General features: G+C 26.8%; 1 protein-coding gene across 2 annotated transcripts; it reads left to right on the plus strand.

Annotated features, from left to right (window-relative positions):
- Positions 1-144: 144 nt before the first annotated feature.
- Skp2 (S-phase kinase-associated protein 2) lies at positions 145-18,624 on the plus strand. 2 transcript variants are annotated; one of them, XM_016070762.5, is made up of 12 exons: positions 145-287; positions 537-759; positions 3,815-3,932; positions 5,111-5,219; positions 9,211-9,325; positions 9,781-9,827; positions 10,257-10,391; positions 10,515-10,613; positions 12,385-12,512; positions 14,960-15,122; positions 16,014-16,221; positions 17,011-18,624. In XM_016070762.5, exons 2-11 carry the CDS (start codon positions 544-546, stop codon positions 16,198-16,200), a joined length of 1,317 nt encoding a protein of 438 aa, XP_015926248.1. In that variant the 5' UTR covers positions 145-287; positions 537-543; the 3' UTR covers positions 16,201-16,221; positions 17,011-18,624. The 2 variants fall into 2 exon arrangements, with proteins under 2 accessions (XP_015926248.1, XP_042896651.1); XM_043040717.3 differs by having other exon boundaries at positions 173-394.
- The last annotated feature ends 2,245 nt before the right edge of the window (positions 18,625-20,869 follow it).

Here is a 20,869-nt window from a genome sequence, read left to right on the forward strand (position 1 = left end):
GATTGGTGAGTTTTTCGTGGCAAAAATAATTTCACCAATCAAGCTCACATTTTTTCTTAAATTGTATTTCACGCTGCGTGAATCGTGTGCAGTAAAAATAGCCCAGCAGTGAAGTGGAAATGGCTTTTTCTATATTTATCTTGCACTTTATGAATATGGCAATAAAAAAATTGTCGCAATTCGTCTGGGCGCTAAACATTAAATTTTTTTCTTATCTTTAGTAGTTAACGCACCGTCTTTTACGTGAATTACCATTTTTAATATTGACTCTATATTATTATTAATAGGTAGAAGTATTGTAATTTTTTTAAAAATCTTTACAAATTTTTATGGCTGTAATAACGAAATTTAAGATGTTTGCTGATATAAAGAACATACATTGCTATTGATATTTGTAATTTTACTAATATGTTGTATATTTTTAATATACGTTTTTTTTTTGATAATATAGTCCTTTTTTTGTTATATATTTTAAAAAAATTATAATCTATGTTTGTTATGTTTTTTAACATGAGAAATTTTTTTTTTTTTTTTAGGCTATAAATGAGAGTTAAAAATCGTAAAATGTCTAGAAGAAGTTTTAGTTCAGTTCTAACTGATAAGAATCAAAATGAATATGCAAATCAAGAAAGACATTCTATGGATTCGGATTCTTTAGCAGAAATGGATGTCTTATTAGTTAGTCAAGATCATTTTAAAGATGTTGAAATTGAAAGTACCTCTATGTTAATGTGCAAATCTAGAAAACATAGTTCTGAGGTGATTTTCTTTCATTAATCTTAAAATTATGTGTGTTTAATTTTTCATTTTAGAATAATACTATTATCTATTTATACTATTTTCTTCCAACATTAAATTTTCATTTACAGTTCCTATTGCCCATTTTAAAAATTCAGAGCAAGATATATGGACACATGTTTTATAAAACTGTGAAAGTAATTTAACATCTTTGATGTGTACGTCTTTTGAAAGTACAGTATATGAATGATTTTTATGCATAGAAGTAAAATTTTTGTATGCAGTAACTATTTTTTCTTTGTCATCCATCTTTAAGATTACTAATTGTAAAGTTTAATTTTCTTTTAAAGCAATGCTTTCTTTCTCTTCTCTTATGATGCATTTTTATACTTCAGCTTTGATTGTTTTTACATTTTATTCAAGTTCACACTATGCATTTCTTATTAGTTTGTCTGAATAAATTATCTATCTAAAGATAAATTCACTGTAACATTATCCATTACATATTCCATATTACAAAATTAATATGGCTTAACATAGCTTTTAACTGTAATTTTTCACATATCTTCTAATAATGTTGTAATACATTATTTTTAGGTTATTTTAAGGGTCATTCAAATATTATAAAAGGGTTCAACTTATGTTTTTGAAAATTCATATAGTGATCTACCATAAATTAATATGCATATCTGTAATATGTTGTTACATATGGCTTTATTGGAAACATTAATCCATATACAATGTTCAACTTTAAGTGAACTTAAACAAGGAGTAAAAAGGAACAAAATTACAATAATAAACACAGAAAACACATGACAAACGCATATTAATACAAAAAGAACACATAGAAAAAAAATTAAAGTAAAATATATATATATATATATATATATATATATAAATATAAACAGTGAAGAATGAGGAGTAGTCTTTACTGAGAGTTCATGTGATCTCTGGCATCCCAGTAAAGTTTACACAGATCACCTCTCTCTTGGGATTGTTTGTCCAGTAAAGGGCATACAAGCAAGTGGTCTGAGTTCATGGTTCCCGAATTGCAGATGGAAGGATACCTATTCTGTTGAGGTGCTCTGCCAAGCAGTCATGGCCTGTTGAGAGTCTGAAGTTTGCCACAGCCTTCTTACGAGGACTGTGACAAAGTTTCTTCCAACTGTTTTGGATGTTAGCCCAGGGTTTTCCAGTAGAATTTACTGCTTGATTGAGCTTTAGGTTGGTCTTAAGTTTCTCGGAAAATTGTTTCTTAAGGGAGTCTGGTGGAATCGGTTTGTTACATTGTGGTTCGAGTGTCCCTTTCTTGGCTAGTTGGTCTGCCTTTTCATTGCCATTGATTCCTACATGCGAAGGGATCCACTGGAACATAATAATTTTGTTGGAATTCTCGAGAAAAATCAAATTATCTCTAATATCTGAAATAGTCTGAGTATCTGAATCATGGTTTATGGCAATTGCCTGGATAGCTGCCTTAGAGTCAACAAGGATTACTGCTTTAGTGAAGTAATTGATCTTATTCTTAAGGTTTTCCAGGGCTATCAATGTAGCGAAGATCTCTGCATCAAAATTTGACATATAGTATCCCACAGGGGCGCTGTGAGAAAAGAGCTTACTGTGTACTCCTGCTCCGGTGCTGTCTTGTATTTTTGAGCCGTCAGTGTACACTCTCGTCCATTCTGGTTCAGGGTATTGCTCTTGTAGCATGCATAATGCATTTGTTTTTAGTACTGTGTCAGATATGTTTTTCTTACCCAAATCATTGACATCTAGTTGGTGCCTGACATCTATAAATTTGAGAGGGTTTGTGATGTTCTTGTTACAGATAATTGGCTCATCTTCTTGGAAATCATGCAGTAATTTTTCACATACCTCTAGAGGAGAGATTTGGGTCTTCATGGAACTTGGTTTTGATTCATTCATCCATTGCGCTCTATGGGAGGCTTTCATTTTAACATAAGTGCCAACTGCTTGTATTTTAATTTCAGTGGTAATTGGTGGATTAGAAGTATAGTATTGTAGGGCTATAATTGGGGTTGTCTTCACTGCTCCCGTAATGATTCGGAGAGCATTGTTTTGGGCTCTTTCCAAAGAGTCGAGCTTACCTTGTGCGCTAGAAATTAACACCTCACTTCCGTATTTGATAATTGGTTTGATATAGGTGTTATAGGTTTTATTTAGAGTGTGTTGTGAGCTTCCCCATTTGGCACCGGCTAGTCTTTTCAGAATTGAGGTTCTCTTTTCTACTTTGTCTATAACAGTATTGATATGATTGGTAAAGCTTAACTTGTTATCCAGTACTACACCTAGATGTGTGGTAAGGTTGCTTTTTTCAAGCTTACTATCATCTATTATCAAATCAAAGTCTGGATTAACACGCCTTAGAGAGTAGAATTGGTAAACGGTTTTATTTTTGTTGATAATCATGTTATTCTCAAATCTGTAATATTTTTGGGCAGTGCCTCACGAGAAACTAAAAAAACATAGATGGAAGCTAACTTGAAGAGTATAATCTGTAACCATTCCCGAGCAAACTTTTACATGTTTTTTTTTTTTTTTTAAATTGCAAATTTGAAATTCATTCCATGCTTAGGTGATGGTAGTCACATTAAAAAATTTCAAAATTATATAATATCAATATTATATTTTTTTACTCTGTACTGTTAATAACTTACAAACAATTTAAAACTACTATTTATTTTTTATAGCATGCAAACTGTTTGTCAGTAACTATCAGCAAAATTACACATTTGTTTAGTTTAGTTAAAGGATTTTAATACGCCTACTTGATTTTACTTTATCAACTGTTCGTTTTGAGGTTGTAAGTAATATAATTACAATAAAAATAATTTGCTTATTAAAAAATTCATTTAAGATTATCAGTCTTTACATTTTGATTAAGATATTCTTATTTTGCTGACTTATAAAAGGAGACCATAAGAAATTCCTTTTTACATGTTTGCATAATTTTTAAATGTTCCGATTAATACTTCTTATTAGTCGGATCATTTTACGATGCATAATTTTTAAATGTTCCAAATAATCAGATTACTAACAATAAATTCATTTTTAGTTTGAAAGGGAAAATTTTTATCTTAAAGAACCTCAATCTGAAAAGGCAAAATTTGGAAATGTTAGAGATGACGCCGTTTTATTTAGAAGACATCAATCACCTCAACCTACTGGTATAGGTAGGTGCCTATTTTAAGTATTTTCATGCCGATTTTCAAATTTCGAGAAGGATAATTTTTTAAAGTATGTGTCTATACTTATTTCTGAAAGAAAGTCTGTAAAATTATGACAAGAGTTAGAAATGTGAAAACTTCTAACTATCTTAGTTGCAGTTAATGAGCATATTTGTTGTTCTGATTTAGTTTTGCAAAGTATGAGAGTTGAAAATCCCAGTTTTTATTTTTAATTATTATTTATTATTAGTCAATTTTATATGTATATATATATATTTCTTAGTTATTTCTCCATACTAATTATGTTTTCATATTTATTCATTTTTGAAAAGTTATTTGAATAGCCTACTAATTTTGCTTGTTTCCTACTGCATTTTGCTTCACTGTCTTATTACATTAACTTTTTTAGATAATAATCAAATGGTTTTTCAAGGCACTGATATAGAGGTGTATGTGTTATTTAGAATAAAAGTGTACGTGTTATTTAGAATAATGTTTAGAGTCTTAACTTAAATTTTTGTCTGATTGTTTTGCATATTTAAATCCAAATCTGCTTAATATAGTCTTTATTATTTGAATTAAATGCATGAATCAATAAAGAAATAATTATTTAATGACCTTATTACTTGTTAATTTTAACTCACTGCAATGTCTACAAACTAATTAAAGGTGTTCATATTAAAATTTAATGTTTTTATATCTCTAATACTGAGATACATATCGTTAGTTGGTAAATTCTTCTTATATTTAGATATTTGAATTCAGACTTATAAAAATAAACTAAATTATGCTCATAAGGAATGATAGATACTTTCTTTGAATTATTTCTTATTTGTTAAAAAGCTTGTACTTAATTGACAGAAATATGGTGCACATAAAGCACAGATAAAGATTATTGAATTTCAGTATTGCTGACATACATACTGTTGTATGGTAAAATTTTTGAGTGAATAAATTGTACATTCTCCATAGGAAAGACACAAGGAAGATAAAAGTTTTTATTTTTTGTTGTCTTTTAAAAAGAAAATATTTCATTTATATCTTTGAGTATATTGTCTTTAATTAGTTAATTAATTAAAGTTTAGTCTGGAAATTTTGCATTTTCCTTATTGCGATCTAAACAATACATTATTTGTTAGTTATGAAAAAATATTTTTATTATAGTATTTTCTTTATTCGTTTAGATTATTTTTCGGTGCTCTCTGACGAAATTATATTGCACATTTTTAAGCTGTTACCTAAACCAGTTTTGGTAAAATGTTCTTCTGTGTGTAAACGTTGGCAAGAATTAAGGTAAATATTTTGTACCTTTTACCTGGATTGAATTTCTGCATGTAATATATAATATGTACTGTTGTATTTTGATTGATTGTTTATAAGAGACCTTTCATTGCAAACGATAGATTAAGGCAAGAATTAAGGTAAATATTTTGTACCTTTTACCTGCATTAAATTTCTGCATGTAATTTATTATATGTACAGTTGTATTTTGATAAATCGTTTGCTAGAGACCTTTCATTGCAAATGGTAGATTAAGGCTGGAATTAAGGTAAATATTTTGTACCTTTTACCTTCATTAAATTTCTGCATGTAATATATACAGTCATATATTGATCGATCGTTTATAAGATACCTAAATCAAGGAATGTGAGTGGGTCAGCATAAAATATCAAGAAATGTTAAAACAAGATGATTCATACGGAAAAACCAAAACTGCAAGAGCAATGGGTCAAAGTTTGACTATTTTTGAATACTCACATACAGTTTAACAAAATTCTGATGAATTAAGAGTAAAAGGTACAAATTGCTGACTTGTTCATTTAAAATTCTTTCTAAATTTCCATTATCACGCAAACTAGGTCTTTTATGAAAAACATAATTTTCTTATTTGTTTATTCGCATCAATATTGTTATAGTAATGCTATATAATTAACGTATCATTTTTCTAACAATAAAAAAATTTCAGATTGCTCATTTGGCTCAAAGTATTTTCTGTTTGTGATGTGGAGGAAATTTTAAAAGCAAACAAATAGCAAATTTCTAATTTGGATATATAATATAAATACAATTCAACCTGAATATGATGAATCTGAAGGGAGACACTAAAAATTTTGAAATATCAAAAATGTGATATTATAACAGAACATTTTAGGCAGTTTACTTAAATTAGTAAGTAACTGTAATGACATTTTTAAAGTTGTATAACATATATTTGAAACAGGGTTGGGTTTTTGACGTCAAAAAGTGGTTTTTGACATGACAGGGGTATAATACTGGTTTAAACCGTCAAAAACCCGTCAAAAATGTCAAAAACTGAAGTTTGCCAAGAAAATATATTAACTTCAAAACTACCAACAGTTGCCATGCATTATATTGAAATTTAATTATACTATAGGTAATCAGCAGGTTTTAAAATATTTTTTTATTAAAATTAAGGTAAAATAACAGATTTAAAATCTCAGAAATTTATATTCAAATGCATGTGCAGAAAAATTTTGCACAAAAATTTTTTAAATATTTATATTTTAAAAAAAATTTTTTTTCTTTTTGATACTTAAGAAAATTAAAAGTTTATTACTATGCATTTTTGACATATAAGGAACATATAACTAATATTTATAAGGAACTTACAAGTTATGTTGTATAAATACAAACTTGATATAAGATACAAGTGTATAAAAAAATTTTTTTAATGTTATACCGAATATCTTTATTATCCAGTATGTTAATTTGAATTTAAAAGTAGTTAAATTTATGAATAATGATAAATATAATTCATATTGTTTATTATATTTATTTATAATTAGTACACTTATCATTTTAAAACAATTTTTATCTCTTAATTTTTTTTTCTCCACTTGTATTAAGAATACAAATAATGCATATCTTGAAAGCAAGAAGTAATTATTCAACAGCTGAATATTTAGATATTCAACAAAACTACATCGTATTCAGCAAAATGAAATTCACAAGTATTTGGATAAACTAAATTTTCAGCATAGTAAATGAATAGGCTGAATATACTGTAAATCGACACTAACTACTCTGTGTATTTAACAGAAAGCACTTAAATTTGTATTGTCTTATGTTAAAAAGATTATTAAGAAGATTTAAAAGAATATTAAAAAGATTTTTCTTTAAAAGAAGATGTCTAATATACAAAACTGCTAATGTTTATCTTTAAAAATGTCTAATTTTTTGTATAATCTATACTATACACTAAATTTGGTTATAAATAAATTTCTTAATAATATCACTGCAGATTTTCAATAACACATGAAAATGAATACAGAATATTACAAAAGATGTGAGTTTTAATAACACATGAAAATGAATACATAATATTACAAAAGATGTGAGTTTTCAAAAGTACAAGATTTTGGTTACTATTCAAAATATAAGTGTTTCTTCAAAATTTTGAATTTATTTTTTCTAGAACATATTTAGAAACACTATCCTTTAAAAAATATATAAATTTTATGTATCAATTAAATTTCACATATGAATATAGGTTTTTGACATTTTCGACATTTTTGACAGTGAGGTTTTTGACGTGACGGTTTAAACCATGGTTTAAACTGTCAAAAACTGTCACATGTCAAAAACCTGCCAACCCTGATTTGAAAGGTTCAAAGTTGTATAACATATATTTGAAACTCTTGTTTTGTCGTTTTTCCTCTTTTAATACATCTTTTGATGCTGTAAACTTTTAATATTTTTGACTTCTTAAATAGTAGCAAGGGTAAAAGTTTACTGTCTTTTGACAGATTTCAATCTTTTAAAGAAACCTTATATTGTTAATTTAAAAAAATCTTTTGTTAAATCTAAGTTCTTAATTAACCCAGTTATTTTTCGCTATGCACGTTACTAAGGCAACGGCAAAAGAAGAAAATAATTTTTTATTACTGTTGAAAGTCATGTACAACTTAAAAAATTAGGTAAGCAAAATTTTTTTTATAAAAGTTTTGTGTTCCAGGAAAGTAATTTTATTTTTTCCCAACACATGGCTTAATTGTATTTTATCACAGCCAACTTTATACTTAAGCCACCCATAGGCGTAGTGTGAGTTATGCACATTTTTTGTTTTAAAAAGCTGTTCATTTAGTTTTATGAATATATGTATATTTATTTTTTCTATGTATGTACATTTTTATATAAATGTATGCATTAAACTTAAAGTATAAATTTCTTAGAACAATTAGTGTGTGTCCCTCATGCTATGCCTTTGAAGTCGCACTCATATAGCAAGGCTTGCTTTTAAAACATTTTGATTAATTCTAATCAGTACTTTTTGGTTAGTAGCTTTTCAAATATGATAGTGAGAGGCAGAATTTTCAACATGTAGTACTTTTTTTGCAAAAAAAAAATATCCGACATGCATGGAGAAGATATATCTGCAAAACGCCAGTGAAAAAATTGACTTGCAAAATTCTGATCTAGCAATTTTGATATTGAAGATGTACCATACTCTGAAAGACAAGTTAAAACTGATGAAGACACAATTAAGGCATTAATTGATACAAACTGGTGAATAATTTATCGAATACGATTGCTTGTGTTAATTTAAAACCTCTTGGTTTAATCTCAAAGATCGACAGAATCATTTCTCATGTTCTTTACGGAAAGAAATTTGTGCCACAATTTGAATCTCAAACATCGAGAAAGTTATTCCTTTTTGAAGCCCATCATTTACTTTAGCCCACATGAAATAACCCAATTTCTATTTATCTGATTGTTTTATGTAAAATGCCAGCAGGATTGCAACATGTTTGAAATATGTGAAATCAATGAATCATGGGCAAATTATGTACAGAAAACAATGTATAAATACAAATTTATAGGTACTTATTATTAAAATTTTATAGGATTTTCCAAACAATGAAGAAGAAAATTAAAGATCGTCGGTTTCCTGGTTTAGCAAGTTTTCTCTCACCTACTTGAATAATTCTAAGAAAACGAAGTTCTTTATCTTTCTTTTAACTGTTCCTTCTCAGTTTCATCTTTCTTGTAAACTTGTGTCAAGAACTGAAAGTCGAAGGGAATGTTTAATTGATTTAGATTGTGTTGTCCAAATTTGATAGATATTATAGGATGTGTTTGTACAATATGAGACAGTAGTAATAAAATATTATAGATATAGCCTTTTTTAAACCTTATAATTATATTGGAATAGACCAAAACGTCAATTTAAAAATTTATTATTTTATTGAGAAATATTGGGGTCTGGAAACAGTATCTTAAAATTTTTGCTTTTAGTTTATATTTTATATAATATAAATTTCAGCTATGATGAGACTTTATGGAAAAGACATGACTTTGGAAGAAAGGTTGTAAGGTCAGGGACTTTGGAAATACTCTTGAAACGAAGAGTTTTAGTTTTGAGACTAGCAATGGCAGAGGTATGTTTATAATGCATTTCCCTTAAAAATAAATTACAAAAATTGATGAAAATGTATTTTATGTTGATACTTTCATAGCAGTAATAATCTCTAATTTACGTGCTTTTAAAACAATGTTTCTACTCTGTTTTAAAGTGTTTGTTAGTCATATTTTTATTTAAATAGTTGGCATTTTTAAGCAATTAGTTTTCATAATTTTTCTTTGAAAAGAAATATTTTAATTTTATTCAAATAACTATATTTGTTTTTCATAAACTTTTTTATTTATACTATTTAAAAAACTAGCTGCAAACGAAGTTATGGTTAACAACAAAAAAAGTACAGTATTTTTTTGTTTCATACTAAACATTTAACACATCAATGGTGTATTAAGTTAATGATGTATAACTGAACAAAGTAGGATAATTGCATTAAATAATGTTTAATAGTATTTTTCTTGATTTATTTTATATTAGATTCGTCCTCCTGTATTTACTGATGCTTACCTTAATATTTATCCTTGGTAAGATTTTTGACCTTTATTATCTGATATAAATTTGAATTAATTTTTTTTAAATATTTTGTTTCATAGACTTATTTTAAGTTTATTTTTTATTTTATGTATTCTTAAATTTTGTTCTCTAAATTTGAATCAGTGTTTAAATTTCTGTTTGTAGGTTTTACTTTTGCTTTTTTCCTGCACAATGTGCTAATAAGTAGACTATTGTTATAAATTTATTGTCATATAAAATTGTTATAAATTTAAATAGAATAATAGTTTCTGTTATTGTCTTGTTTTCTTTCAAGTTTTGTTTTGTAATTAGTCATAAATTTATTTATAAAATGTGGTAACAATATGAATGCAATTTATTTTGAACATTTAATTAGCAATTAGAATAGCTGGTACATCGAAGTCACAAACTTAATTTTAAATTAATCTTTTTTATTTTAGGCGATGCAATCTCCAATACTTAGATTTGAGCATGGCAATGGTTTCAACACAGTGTTTATCTGATTTACTTTCAAAATGCTGCTCCTTGAAAAAATTGAGTGTTGAACACTGCACTTTGAATGAAGAATGTTGCATGTATGTTTCTCACTATTTTTCATTTATTATTTATGATTGTTTAACACGCATTTATAGTTATTTTTATTTCTAATATTATTGATGCTCAAATTTGAAACTAAGTATTTTTTTCTCCCTTTTTAGTAGCATTGCTGAAAACAATGAACTTGAAACGTTAAATACAACTATGTGTGAAGGTTTTACACCCGCTGGCTTGCAAGCAATTAGTCTCTGCTGTAAAAAGTAATTTTGAATTTTTACTTGTAAAGTTGATTATATATTTTGCAATAATTTCCCTTGTTTTTATTCAGATATTGATTTGATGTACTTCACTTGGTGGATCTATTTAGTTACAGTATCCTTGTTTGCCCTGTCTAATCTCCAGGAAAGATTATAGAGACAATCCAAAACAGATTTTGATATTAATTTTCTTTAATGAGGAAATTTTTTTTCTTTAGTGATAGTAATATTTATCTACAGGGTGCGTAGCATTTTTAAAAAGTGCTTAAAGGTGCTTATTTTCATTTTTTAAAAGCCCTTAAAGGTGCTTTTTTCCATGGGTGTTTTTAAAAAGTGCTTAATTTTTCTTTTCCGAAATGTGATATTTTTCTATACCATGTTGATTTTTGCCACAAATTATACAAAAAGACATTGTCCTATTCAATGTTTTCACAATTAATTCAACCCCAATCTATTTCGGTTTGCCGTCGGTTTGTAGTGTATGAAAACACCATGTGTTTTACATGTTTGATACTTGCGTATACTGAACTGAATTCACTGGTAAGGATTTTTGACTCTCATGTGCAACCCTCCTGCATTTTGCAGGAGATTCTCAATTTCAGACTTCATTTTTCGCCCTCTGTAAGAGAATCGAAAAATCTCTCGGATTTTGCTGATTACGGAACCAACTAAACATTGTCAATTTTTATTCTCTATTAGCAATAGAAAATTTCATTTTTCTTGCTAAATATATTGTTTGTGACTCGCCAGCGTCTTCGTCACTGTAAATAAAACCGAATAAAACCATCCATTGACAAAAACTTGCCAACCCTGTCTAATTATGATATTTTTCGCTGAAAAATTTGGATACGCACCCTAATCTATGACACCATTATATATTAGGCATAACTAAACAGCGATTCATTAAAACTTCTTGTTTCTTACATTACATAATGTGTTTATTCTTGTAAAAATTATCCAATAATTTGTCAGATTTTCTTCCATTATCTAACTTTTCAATAGCTTCTTGTTCTTTCTATTCCAATTACTGCTATATTATACCAAATAACACAGTGTTCCATTGGTGCTTGTGTATCTTAAGAATTGTTGATTAATTACGTTTCTCACAGGTTTAAATTAAAAATTTTCCTTCATATCAAACATTTATCAAGTTATTTCTTTTAAATGTTCAACTGATTATAGTTGAATTTTATTTTATTAAAATATAAATATCTGTGAACTAATCTATGTCTTCAGGGGTCTGTCCAGACATTTTGTAAAAGGTCCGTTTTTGTAAAAATGTGCATGTGATTTGTAAAATGTGTGTGTGATTTGTAAAATTGTGTTTTTAAAAAAGTACAGTATGCAAAATTGCAAAATAAAAGTTACTTATATTGCTAGTTTACTTATAGCTTACAAGCAATAATACAAAATGTCCTAACATTTCCATTCAGATAATATTTCTTTTGTTTAAAAATAATATTCACTTTTGTGCAATACGCAAAAATCAAAATACACATTTAAAAAAATTATCGAACTTTATTAATATGAAAAACTTTGGTAAAGCCTGTATGAAGCTTCAAATGTCATAATTTTTTTTTTAAAAAAAAGCGGGATTGATTAGTATGTGTAGAAAAAATTTCAAATTACCATTGATTGTAGATTATCTTGCACAGAAATTAGTGTATGCATTATTATTGTACGTTTTAAACTGCATTTTCTTTTTACTTATAATTATTTATAAGAAATAGTACAAAAGTATGTTTCTAAAAGTAAATTTTTACTCCTTGTGCAGTTTGAAAGAATGGAGTTTAGCTTGGACAAAACTTAGTGAGGATTGCATGGATGCTTTTTTGCATTGCTTACCAACAAATTTACAGCGATTCAACATAAGTGGTCACAGAGAAACTCTAACTGATGCTGGTAAAGTAAAATTTATTTTATATGTTTGCTACCTAAGCTATTGTTTTAAGGAAGCTGGTTTTAGAATTACTTTTAAATCTTTAATGAAAGTTTTTCTTAAAATAATTTTGTATTTTCTCTAACATATGAAATACTGCTGTCTATATTCCGTTGAATATCTGACACCAAAAATGCCCAACTATTATTATTAAGTAAGTTTTATTTTTTTGTCAGATGTTAATATAAAAGTGTTAAAATAATGGAAATTTTCAAATCTCCGAAGAAAAAAAATTCAACTGAAATTTTTAATATCTGTGATGAAAGAGAACTGTGAAATTTTAAATTTGTTTTGAAAATTTTTTGAATTCAAAATAAAATGATTTGTGAATGCAATTTTAAAACTTACATTTTTTAATATCAGAAAAAATGTATTTCATGCTCTTGTGAAATTACTTTTATTTTCTCTATTCTTTCTTTGCAAATAACAAATGTGCTTACTTTGGTGAGTAACAAGAAAAGGCATTTAGTCAAAATTGTTTCTTATTGTCAATTGTTCTTGTCCATAGGTTAGTAAGAAAGGATATGTTTTATTTGTTAAGTAATGTATTCATTAAAATTTAAAAAAAAAAAGAAAAAGAAATAATGATTGGGAAAACATTTAAATAAAGATATGTACATGTACTTTTTAAATAAGTTAAGATATAGAGTATGGGATCTCTTGGTTTAGCAATAATTTTTCGTTTCATAATTCATTTCGTTCGTTTAATAATTCAGTTTTGCTTCCCTGTATTTGGTTACAATAATTCTTTGCTTTCTATGGTATCACCTTCTGTTTACCTCAGCGTTTGTTTACCGTTATGAGGTTGTTTCAAGTTTTATTTTAATATAGATCTTGGTTTATTTCTAAATTGGTAAATATAAAAAAGGCCTCTGATTGTAAACTATTAATTTTAAGCGCGAATCTTTTATTATTATTATTATTATATTTATTATTAATCTTTATCGAATCTTTTATTATTATTATTATTATATTATTATATTTATTATTTTTTTTTTTTTTAGTGAAAGTGCAAGATGAAGTCTAGTACTGTTTAAGCATGCGTTCTTAAAGTTAATTTATAAATATGTGTGGTTAATGTTATAGTTTTTAAAATTTTACTAACTGTTGAATTTAAGAAAGTGTTGTAAAAAAAGTGATTTTGGAAATTAAGACTTAACTACTCTGGCTTAATTAACTGCTAAAACTTAACTAAACAACAATTTTAAAATAATGCAAGCACCTAAATTTGTTTTAATTTTTTAAAGAGTTTTTTTTTTCTCTCGGCATGTTTCTATATGGGTCTATAGCTTCTTTTCAGTGCTAGACAGTACACATTTTGCAAATAACGCATTTTTTTTCATACATCATTAGGCGTTTATTCAAGTCCGCAGTTCAAATTTCGTGAGTGGTAGTAGTATCATATCGAGGAAGGAAATTGAACTTTTAAAACTCATGTGAATGTCTATAGCAATAATAGTTGAAAATGCGATCAACAAAATCCACGGGGGATTTCTGGTAGAATATTTGCTAGTCGAATGCATAAAAACATTTAGCATTTCATGGTATGTTATGTTGTTTCAAGGCATCAAGAAATTAAAAACACTCCATTAGTATATAGCAATAGCTGCTGAAAAAGTGAACTACAAAACCACATGGTGTTACGGTGAAATCCCCCCTAATCATATGCATCAAGAAGTGATTCTTTAAATGGATGCTTCAATTTTGCAGTACATTAAGATGTAATTTTAGAACATCGAAATTTTTAAAATTTGTCTATTAATCTAGAACATTATCTGCCAAGAAGCGATCTACAAAACCATATAAAGAAAAAAGGGTTGATATTTTTCATTTTTAAAATATGTTGTCCAGAAACTTAGTTTTTATGATTTGATCATAATTTTATTAAAGGATGGTTAAAGTAAGTCTTAATATTGAAGTGATTCTCTTCTTGCAGATTTGATTTTTAAAAAAAAGCGACTGATTTCATAATCCAATGATTTTATTAGTGGCGGTAACTGTACTAGGCAGAAACTCATGAACGTAATTTCCTGGGTATTACCTTAGATTTTTGACATTTATTCCAAATTTTTTGTTAAAAACCTTACATGCAAGACTGGATTTTAGTAAGGCCTTTGACGCTATCTCTAGATGTCAAGAATGTTGGGCCTACTTCATTCAACAGCATTTATTAAAGTAACTTTAGTATGCGAAACAAAGCAAACATAGATTTTGTCAATTTCTTGTCAAAAACCCAATACTATGTGAGATTAAATTTTGCTTATGTTATTGCTTGGTATCAAAAATATTGTGGTGTACTTTATTTAACAGTCATTTATGGTTGTCAATTATTTGGCTTAAACTAGTACTAATAGCAAAATGAAAATGAATTATTCGAAAGAAACTGAGAATCCTTGTTTAATTATTGCAGCTCTGATCAAAGTTGTTAAAAGGTGCCGTAATTTAAAGGAATTAGATATAAGTGACTGCTCACTACTTAGTCATATTTCATTTGAGGTCTTAGTCAAGTATTGCCAACACCTGCAGCATCTTCATACTAGTCGTTCTTATAACATTCCCACGGAATCAAATAGGTAAGTACGTTTTTATTCTTTACTTGAAACTTAAATAAAAAATTGTTTTGTACTTTTAATATCTTTCTAAATCTTTTTTAGATATTTAATTTCATGTTCAAATGTTGTAAGTGTTTACTTAGAAAATAACTTTCTTAAAACTTATATTATGATTGACATTTGACCAAATATATTTATGCATATAAAATTTAACTGTAGGGCCCAAGATAGAAATGAGAAGATTTGTTATTTATGTAACTTGGATTAGTGATAACTGTAAAATTTCTTTTAGGCAAGCTATTATATATGCTAATTAATATTTTATCCTAGGACCAAACTATAAAATGCTCTGTGATGAATTTTCTTTTTTAGATATTGTATTGAGCAATCTTTTATTTTTTATGTTGTAATCTTTGCACATACCAAAAAGCTATGTTATTCTTATTATAACTTCTCTGTATACCTGTAATTTAAATTTTTTATATTTTTTTTAAATGATTTTTTTTTTTTTTAAATTTAAAATTTTGATGGCAGATGAAAAGTTTTTGTGAAGCGTGAAGCAATACAGTAAATTCTTAAACCAAGAAATGTAGAGATTTAAAAAGCCTGCATACTTTTTTTTTTTTTTTTTTTTTTCAAATGGCAGGCACTGAATAAAGCCTGCATACTTCAAGACAGAAAAATCAGTGGTGTTTTACATTCAGTAAGTTAGCCAATGCTTTACAAAATGAAGTCAACAAAAATTTTTGTTTGAAAAGCTTAAAGTGCTATTAATGTTATTTAAAAATTTGGGTACTGTGACTTGTTAAATGTTTGCTTCTACTTCCAATTAAACATGTGTTATGAGTTTTTAAAACTGTCTCAACTTGTTATAGAATAGTTTTAAATATTCTATTGTGTTTTATTTTTCAGACTTCTCAAAAGTTTAAAGCAGTTCAAAAATTTAGAAATTTTTCAAACACTTACTGATGGAGCTTTAGCTGCTTTACGGGCATATTTACCTAACATTGCAATAAATAAACATATGTTTTCAACCATCGCAAGACCAACAGTTGGAATCAGGAGATCAAGTGTTTGGGAAATTCCAACAAGAGACTAGTGACAGTGACTGTTTGTATGCGTAAGTTATAATTTAATTTTGGTTTTTTCTGGGCTTATGAGATGGTTATCAACTGTGATAATAATTTTTAAATCACTATTCATTCAGGTATGTAACTGTGGTCACATGTATCCAAAAAAGAAGGAAAAAAAACTTTTTCTCAAGTTTAAAAATATTTAGATTTTATTTATTTATTTTTGGTCATCAAAGAACATAAAATTAAAAAAAAAAAAAAAAGAAAAAAAAAAAGCATAAATATATATAGTATTTAAATTTGTAAGTTTAAGAATGTAAAATAGCAGTAAAAACATTTAATATGTATTAGTTAGGTCTTCTAAAATTGTCATTAAAAAAACTAACATTTTAGTAACAGGTACAGATTTTTCTATTTTCAGCTGAATCTTAAGATTATGCTGTTTTGCATATTCTAAAAGACCTAAATATTACATATCATACATATTTTTTTATACTGTTACTTTTCATTTGTGGATTCGATAACTGAAGTTTATTTATGTTTTTTTAAAAAATTTAGTGCACACAGAGTCCCGTAAGAAATTAACTTTTAAAATTATTTCAGTGCATCTAATTGTCTTTTAAATTGACTAACAAAAATTTTGACTATGACTATAGCACATGGACATTTTATCCACTCAACTTTGAATTTCAATAAAGTTTTTTTATAATTCCCCCTACTGTTTATTCCTATCTGCTAAATATTAGACTAGTTCAGCCTTAAATCAATAATTTAGACTCTGACTAATATTGCTAACATTTTCATTAAAAGCAAATAATTGAAATTTTCTTTTTTAGGCAATTGTACAGTCATTTATTGAATGGAGGTGCTGTTTCATAATAGTTTACAATTGAAAAGTTAGTCTGTACATCAGTTTTCCTATTTGAAATTCAAGTCATATTTTGTGTCAAGTCATTTTTTAAGTCATATTTTTAAAGTCATTTCTCATATAAATATTTATAATATAAAAACTAAATGTGCCTTAAATATCTGTGATAGTTTAATAACTGTCTGTTTGCTCAATTTCAAAACTGCCTTTTTTTTCCCCCTTTCAATATATATATATATTTTTTTACTTATCCGACTTAATGTTTTAAGAATTTTTTATTTTCATCTTGGCTTTGTGTTTAAGGCAGAACGTCACTATATTTGTATCTGATTCCACTTCAAGTACTAAAAATAATATTCTAGTAAGGTATGATGAAATTATTAAAATATTAATTAAGGTTGACTCCAGCACATGTTAGTCATATTTTGTAGCAACTTAGTGTATTTTTATTTTTGTTTAGTACTTATGTATTTCTGTTAGTTGGTAAGGATTATCAGTCCATTGTTTAACATTAAGAGAGCTTTTTACGAACTACTTTAACTAGAGAAAACTTTAAAAACCAAAATTTCAATCTTGGTTCACTACTAGTATAGAATTAGAACAAAAACAAACCACCCTTTCTATTATAGTAAACTATACAACTACTTACTATTATAAATTATACTACTACCAATGCCACCAGCCTCTTTGAATTTATGTACAATATATTGTAAGTATCCATAAGAATCAGGTTTTTTGTTTTAAAACTCAAATAATTTGATAGACATCAGAATTTCAAATAACTGAGTAATATCTTAAGACGTTTGTTTAATTCAATTATCTGTTTGAAGAGTTTGTTTGAATTTTGGTGGCAGATCAATAAAAGTAAATTATTATAGCAATTCAAAAATTTTAAATTTTTATCTTTTTCAGATTAAAGTTTCAATTACCTAAGTCACATAAATATTTTATAGTAAAGTTTGCATATTTTATTGTTTTATAACCTTTTGTATCTTATTTATATAAAGTTAAGTCATAAGTACTTAATTACTTATTCTTATACACACCTTTCTCACAAAAATAAATAGTGTGTTTCCATTAGTAATTTTGTCTACCCCTGTCTTGTTGCATTTTAAAATAAGACTTTTAGTTTGTATTGTGCTGTATGTTTCTAAGTAATTTTATTAGATGAAAATTGATAAATTATTTTACAGTATCTTTGTTGTGGTCACGTAGTTGTGTTTTAAAATTCATTGCTGTGATTAACATCATAATTTCATATTTACATTGTTAATGTGCAAAGACCTGGCGACTGAATTAATTAATTCAAATAATAGATCTAATTCAATTCGGAAATAATTCAAATTTAAAAACTTTCAGCTCTATTATTCAGTATTTATTTTTTTTAAATTGATGATTAAATTATTTTATAATTAAAAATTGCAGGGGTATTGTGCGCTGATTATGAAACTCTATTTTTTAAGAAAAGTGTTTTATTCTAGTTCATGTAAAAGAAGCTAACTTTGTAGTTTTTCTGCAAATTTATTGTATTATTAATTTTCTAAAGTTTTCTGAATTTTAAACAATTTTAACAAAATATTTCGACCGAAATGTTCATTTTATAAGTAAATAGATATTGTTTTTTAAAAATTTAAAATAAACTGTTAAAATATGTATAAAAACAAGAAAGAAAAAAAACTTCTGTTCCACATAAGGTTTTGATTCAGTACTTCTGGTGAAGTTTTTTAAATGGGCTTGTATAGAGTATGTTTGGGGAGAGCTGAGGGGGTGGGGAACCTTTACCTTTAAAGTGAAAAATATTGTAATATAAAGCAATGACCTTTGAAATTTTAATTATACTGATAAAAAGGCCACTCCCTTTAACTTTAAACTGAAAAATATTGTAATATAAAGCAATGACCATTGAAAGTTTAATTATACTGATAAAAAGGCCACTCCCTTTAACTTTAAAGTGAAAAATATTGTAACTTGGTTAGCAATGAACTGATATTTATGGAACAAGTGGTATCTAAAAATTTATTTAAAAGACTAAAACTGGTGATTTTTTGTTGTTGAGAATTTGATTAAAAAGCAGCTGAGTTAATGACAATGATTTTATTAATGATTATCGTTGTATACTTTATTAGATATTGAAATTAAAATAATTGTGTGAATAAAACATAGGATGGGTAAGCAAATTTCAAATTCTAGCTATAATCATTATAAAAAATTTCCAATCTTATTTTTAGAATCTGTATTATTGTATTTGTATTAAACTTAAAATGTACCTAAATATACTTGAGTGTAAGTTCTTTTGGTAAATTTTTAAAAGGGTCAAATGATAGTTTAGGGAAAGATGAAATGTGAAAAATATTCTCATTTCATTTCCCTCTTTAAATATTTACCTCAACATCTAACATTCCTTTTTTCAACCTCATCTTTACTTTTTTTTCTTTTCTTCAAAAAACGAAATTTATCGATATATATATATATATATATATATATGTAAGTACTTATAATCATTTATGTTTTTATTGGTTGATTATAAAAATACTGTAACAAATACCTTGCATATTAGAAAGTTTTCAGGTCTTTGTATATTTGAAATATTGTATTTGTTTGATTAATTCAATTTCTGTATTAAATGTTAACTATTTTTAATAAAGTAATCTGTGATAAGTGTACTCTTTCAACAGTTAGCTAACTAAACTATGTGAATAATAAATAAATAGTAAAATTTCACTAAATTCTCCCATAGATGAAACTATATTCTTAAGGGAATTTTTAATGTGTGCGATTTATTTAGGTATTACTTAAAAACTTACATTAATTTCCTCTATCAGGAGGTTTTTACTTCTGCATCAAGATGTGTATTATAATAAATCCCTTTATTTTTCTTGCATAAAATTTATATCTTAAATGCAGTGTTAAATTATATTTTATTCGAATTATTTCTTTTTTTTTTAATGTTTAAATCTTTTGCACGGTTATGATTCTGCACTGATACAGAAGCTTTTAAAGTTGTTTATAAATGAATATTATTTTATATTTCTTATTCTTACATGACTGTTTTTATCTGGATAAAGGCTATTGAAGGTTATTTTAAATTTCCATTTTGTGTAAAGCTTATGTGTATTTCGTTGTGTAGTTTTTTCCTTTATTATTTGTCCATTTTACTGTTCTCTTTAATATTTATTTCATTTATGTTTGCCAGTATGTGTTCATTACTTATATTAGGTGCCAGTTATGATAAAAATTCATGTGCCTTATGAATAACTGCCTTTATAAATATGAAGTAGTGATTTTTTAATAAAATGGTTTTCTTGTAAATATGTTTGTTCTTTTTTAATATTAAAGCGATCAATGAGTGAAAGAAGGTATCAAGTGCATCTGACAATAGACAGTCGTTGACTAAGCTTAAAATACTCTTCTTTGAAGAGCAAATTAAAATGTCTATAGTGTGGACAACATGATGTGAGCAGTTTAAATGCATTTTAGGGTATTTTAGACTTTGCCTTTTGCAAGCTACATACAAGAAATAGAAGCAGGTCAAAATATTTTTTTCTTGCTTTGAACAAATCAAAGTTAAGTTCCTGAAATGTCACTTAAATCTTTATTCCCCAGCTGTTAAGTTATGAAACAGCACAACTTTTAACAATAGTGACTTGCATCTTTAACAAAGTAGTCTTTCCGTTTTAATGCAAAACCCAAAGATCATTAGATTACCTTATATGATAAGGAGCTAGAAAATTGTTAGAGTTGATTTAGAAAGAAAGATCAAATTTTTTTATAAATCTTCTGTTAATGCCACTGAGAAATAGGGGTAATACAAGGTGGCTAAGATTCTA

The sequence above is a fragment of the Parasteatoda tepidariorum genome, chromosome 7 (genome assembly GCF_982258835.1).
Source record: "Parasteatoda tepidariorum strain Cologne lab strain chromosome 7, Ptep-v5.0, whole genome shotgun sequence".
NCBI classification, from domain to species: domain Eukaryota; kingdom Metazoa; phylum Arthropoda; class Arachnida; order Araneae; family Theridiidae; genus Parasteatoda; species Parasteatoda tepidariorum.

Bases quoted from the DNA above. Each gene is read 5' to 3' on its own strand.
- Skp2 (XM_016070762.5), top strand. From the start codon at position 544: ATGAGAGTTAAAAATCGTAAAATGTCTAGAAGAAGTTTTAGTTCAGTT. The intron at 10,614-12,384 runs GTAATTTTGAAT...CTCCTTGTGCAG, and splicing joins ATTAGTCTCTGCTGTAAAAA to TTTGAAAGAATGGAGTTTAG. The intron at 12,513-14,959 runs GTAAAGTAAAAT...TAATTATTGCAG, and splicing joins AGAAACTCTAACTGATGCTG to CTCTGATCAAAGTTGTTAAA.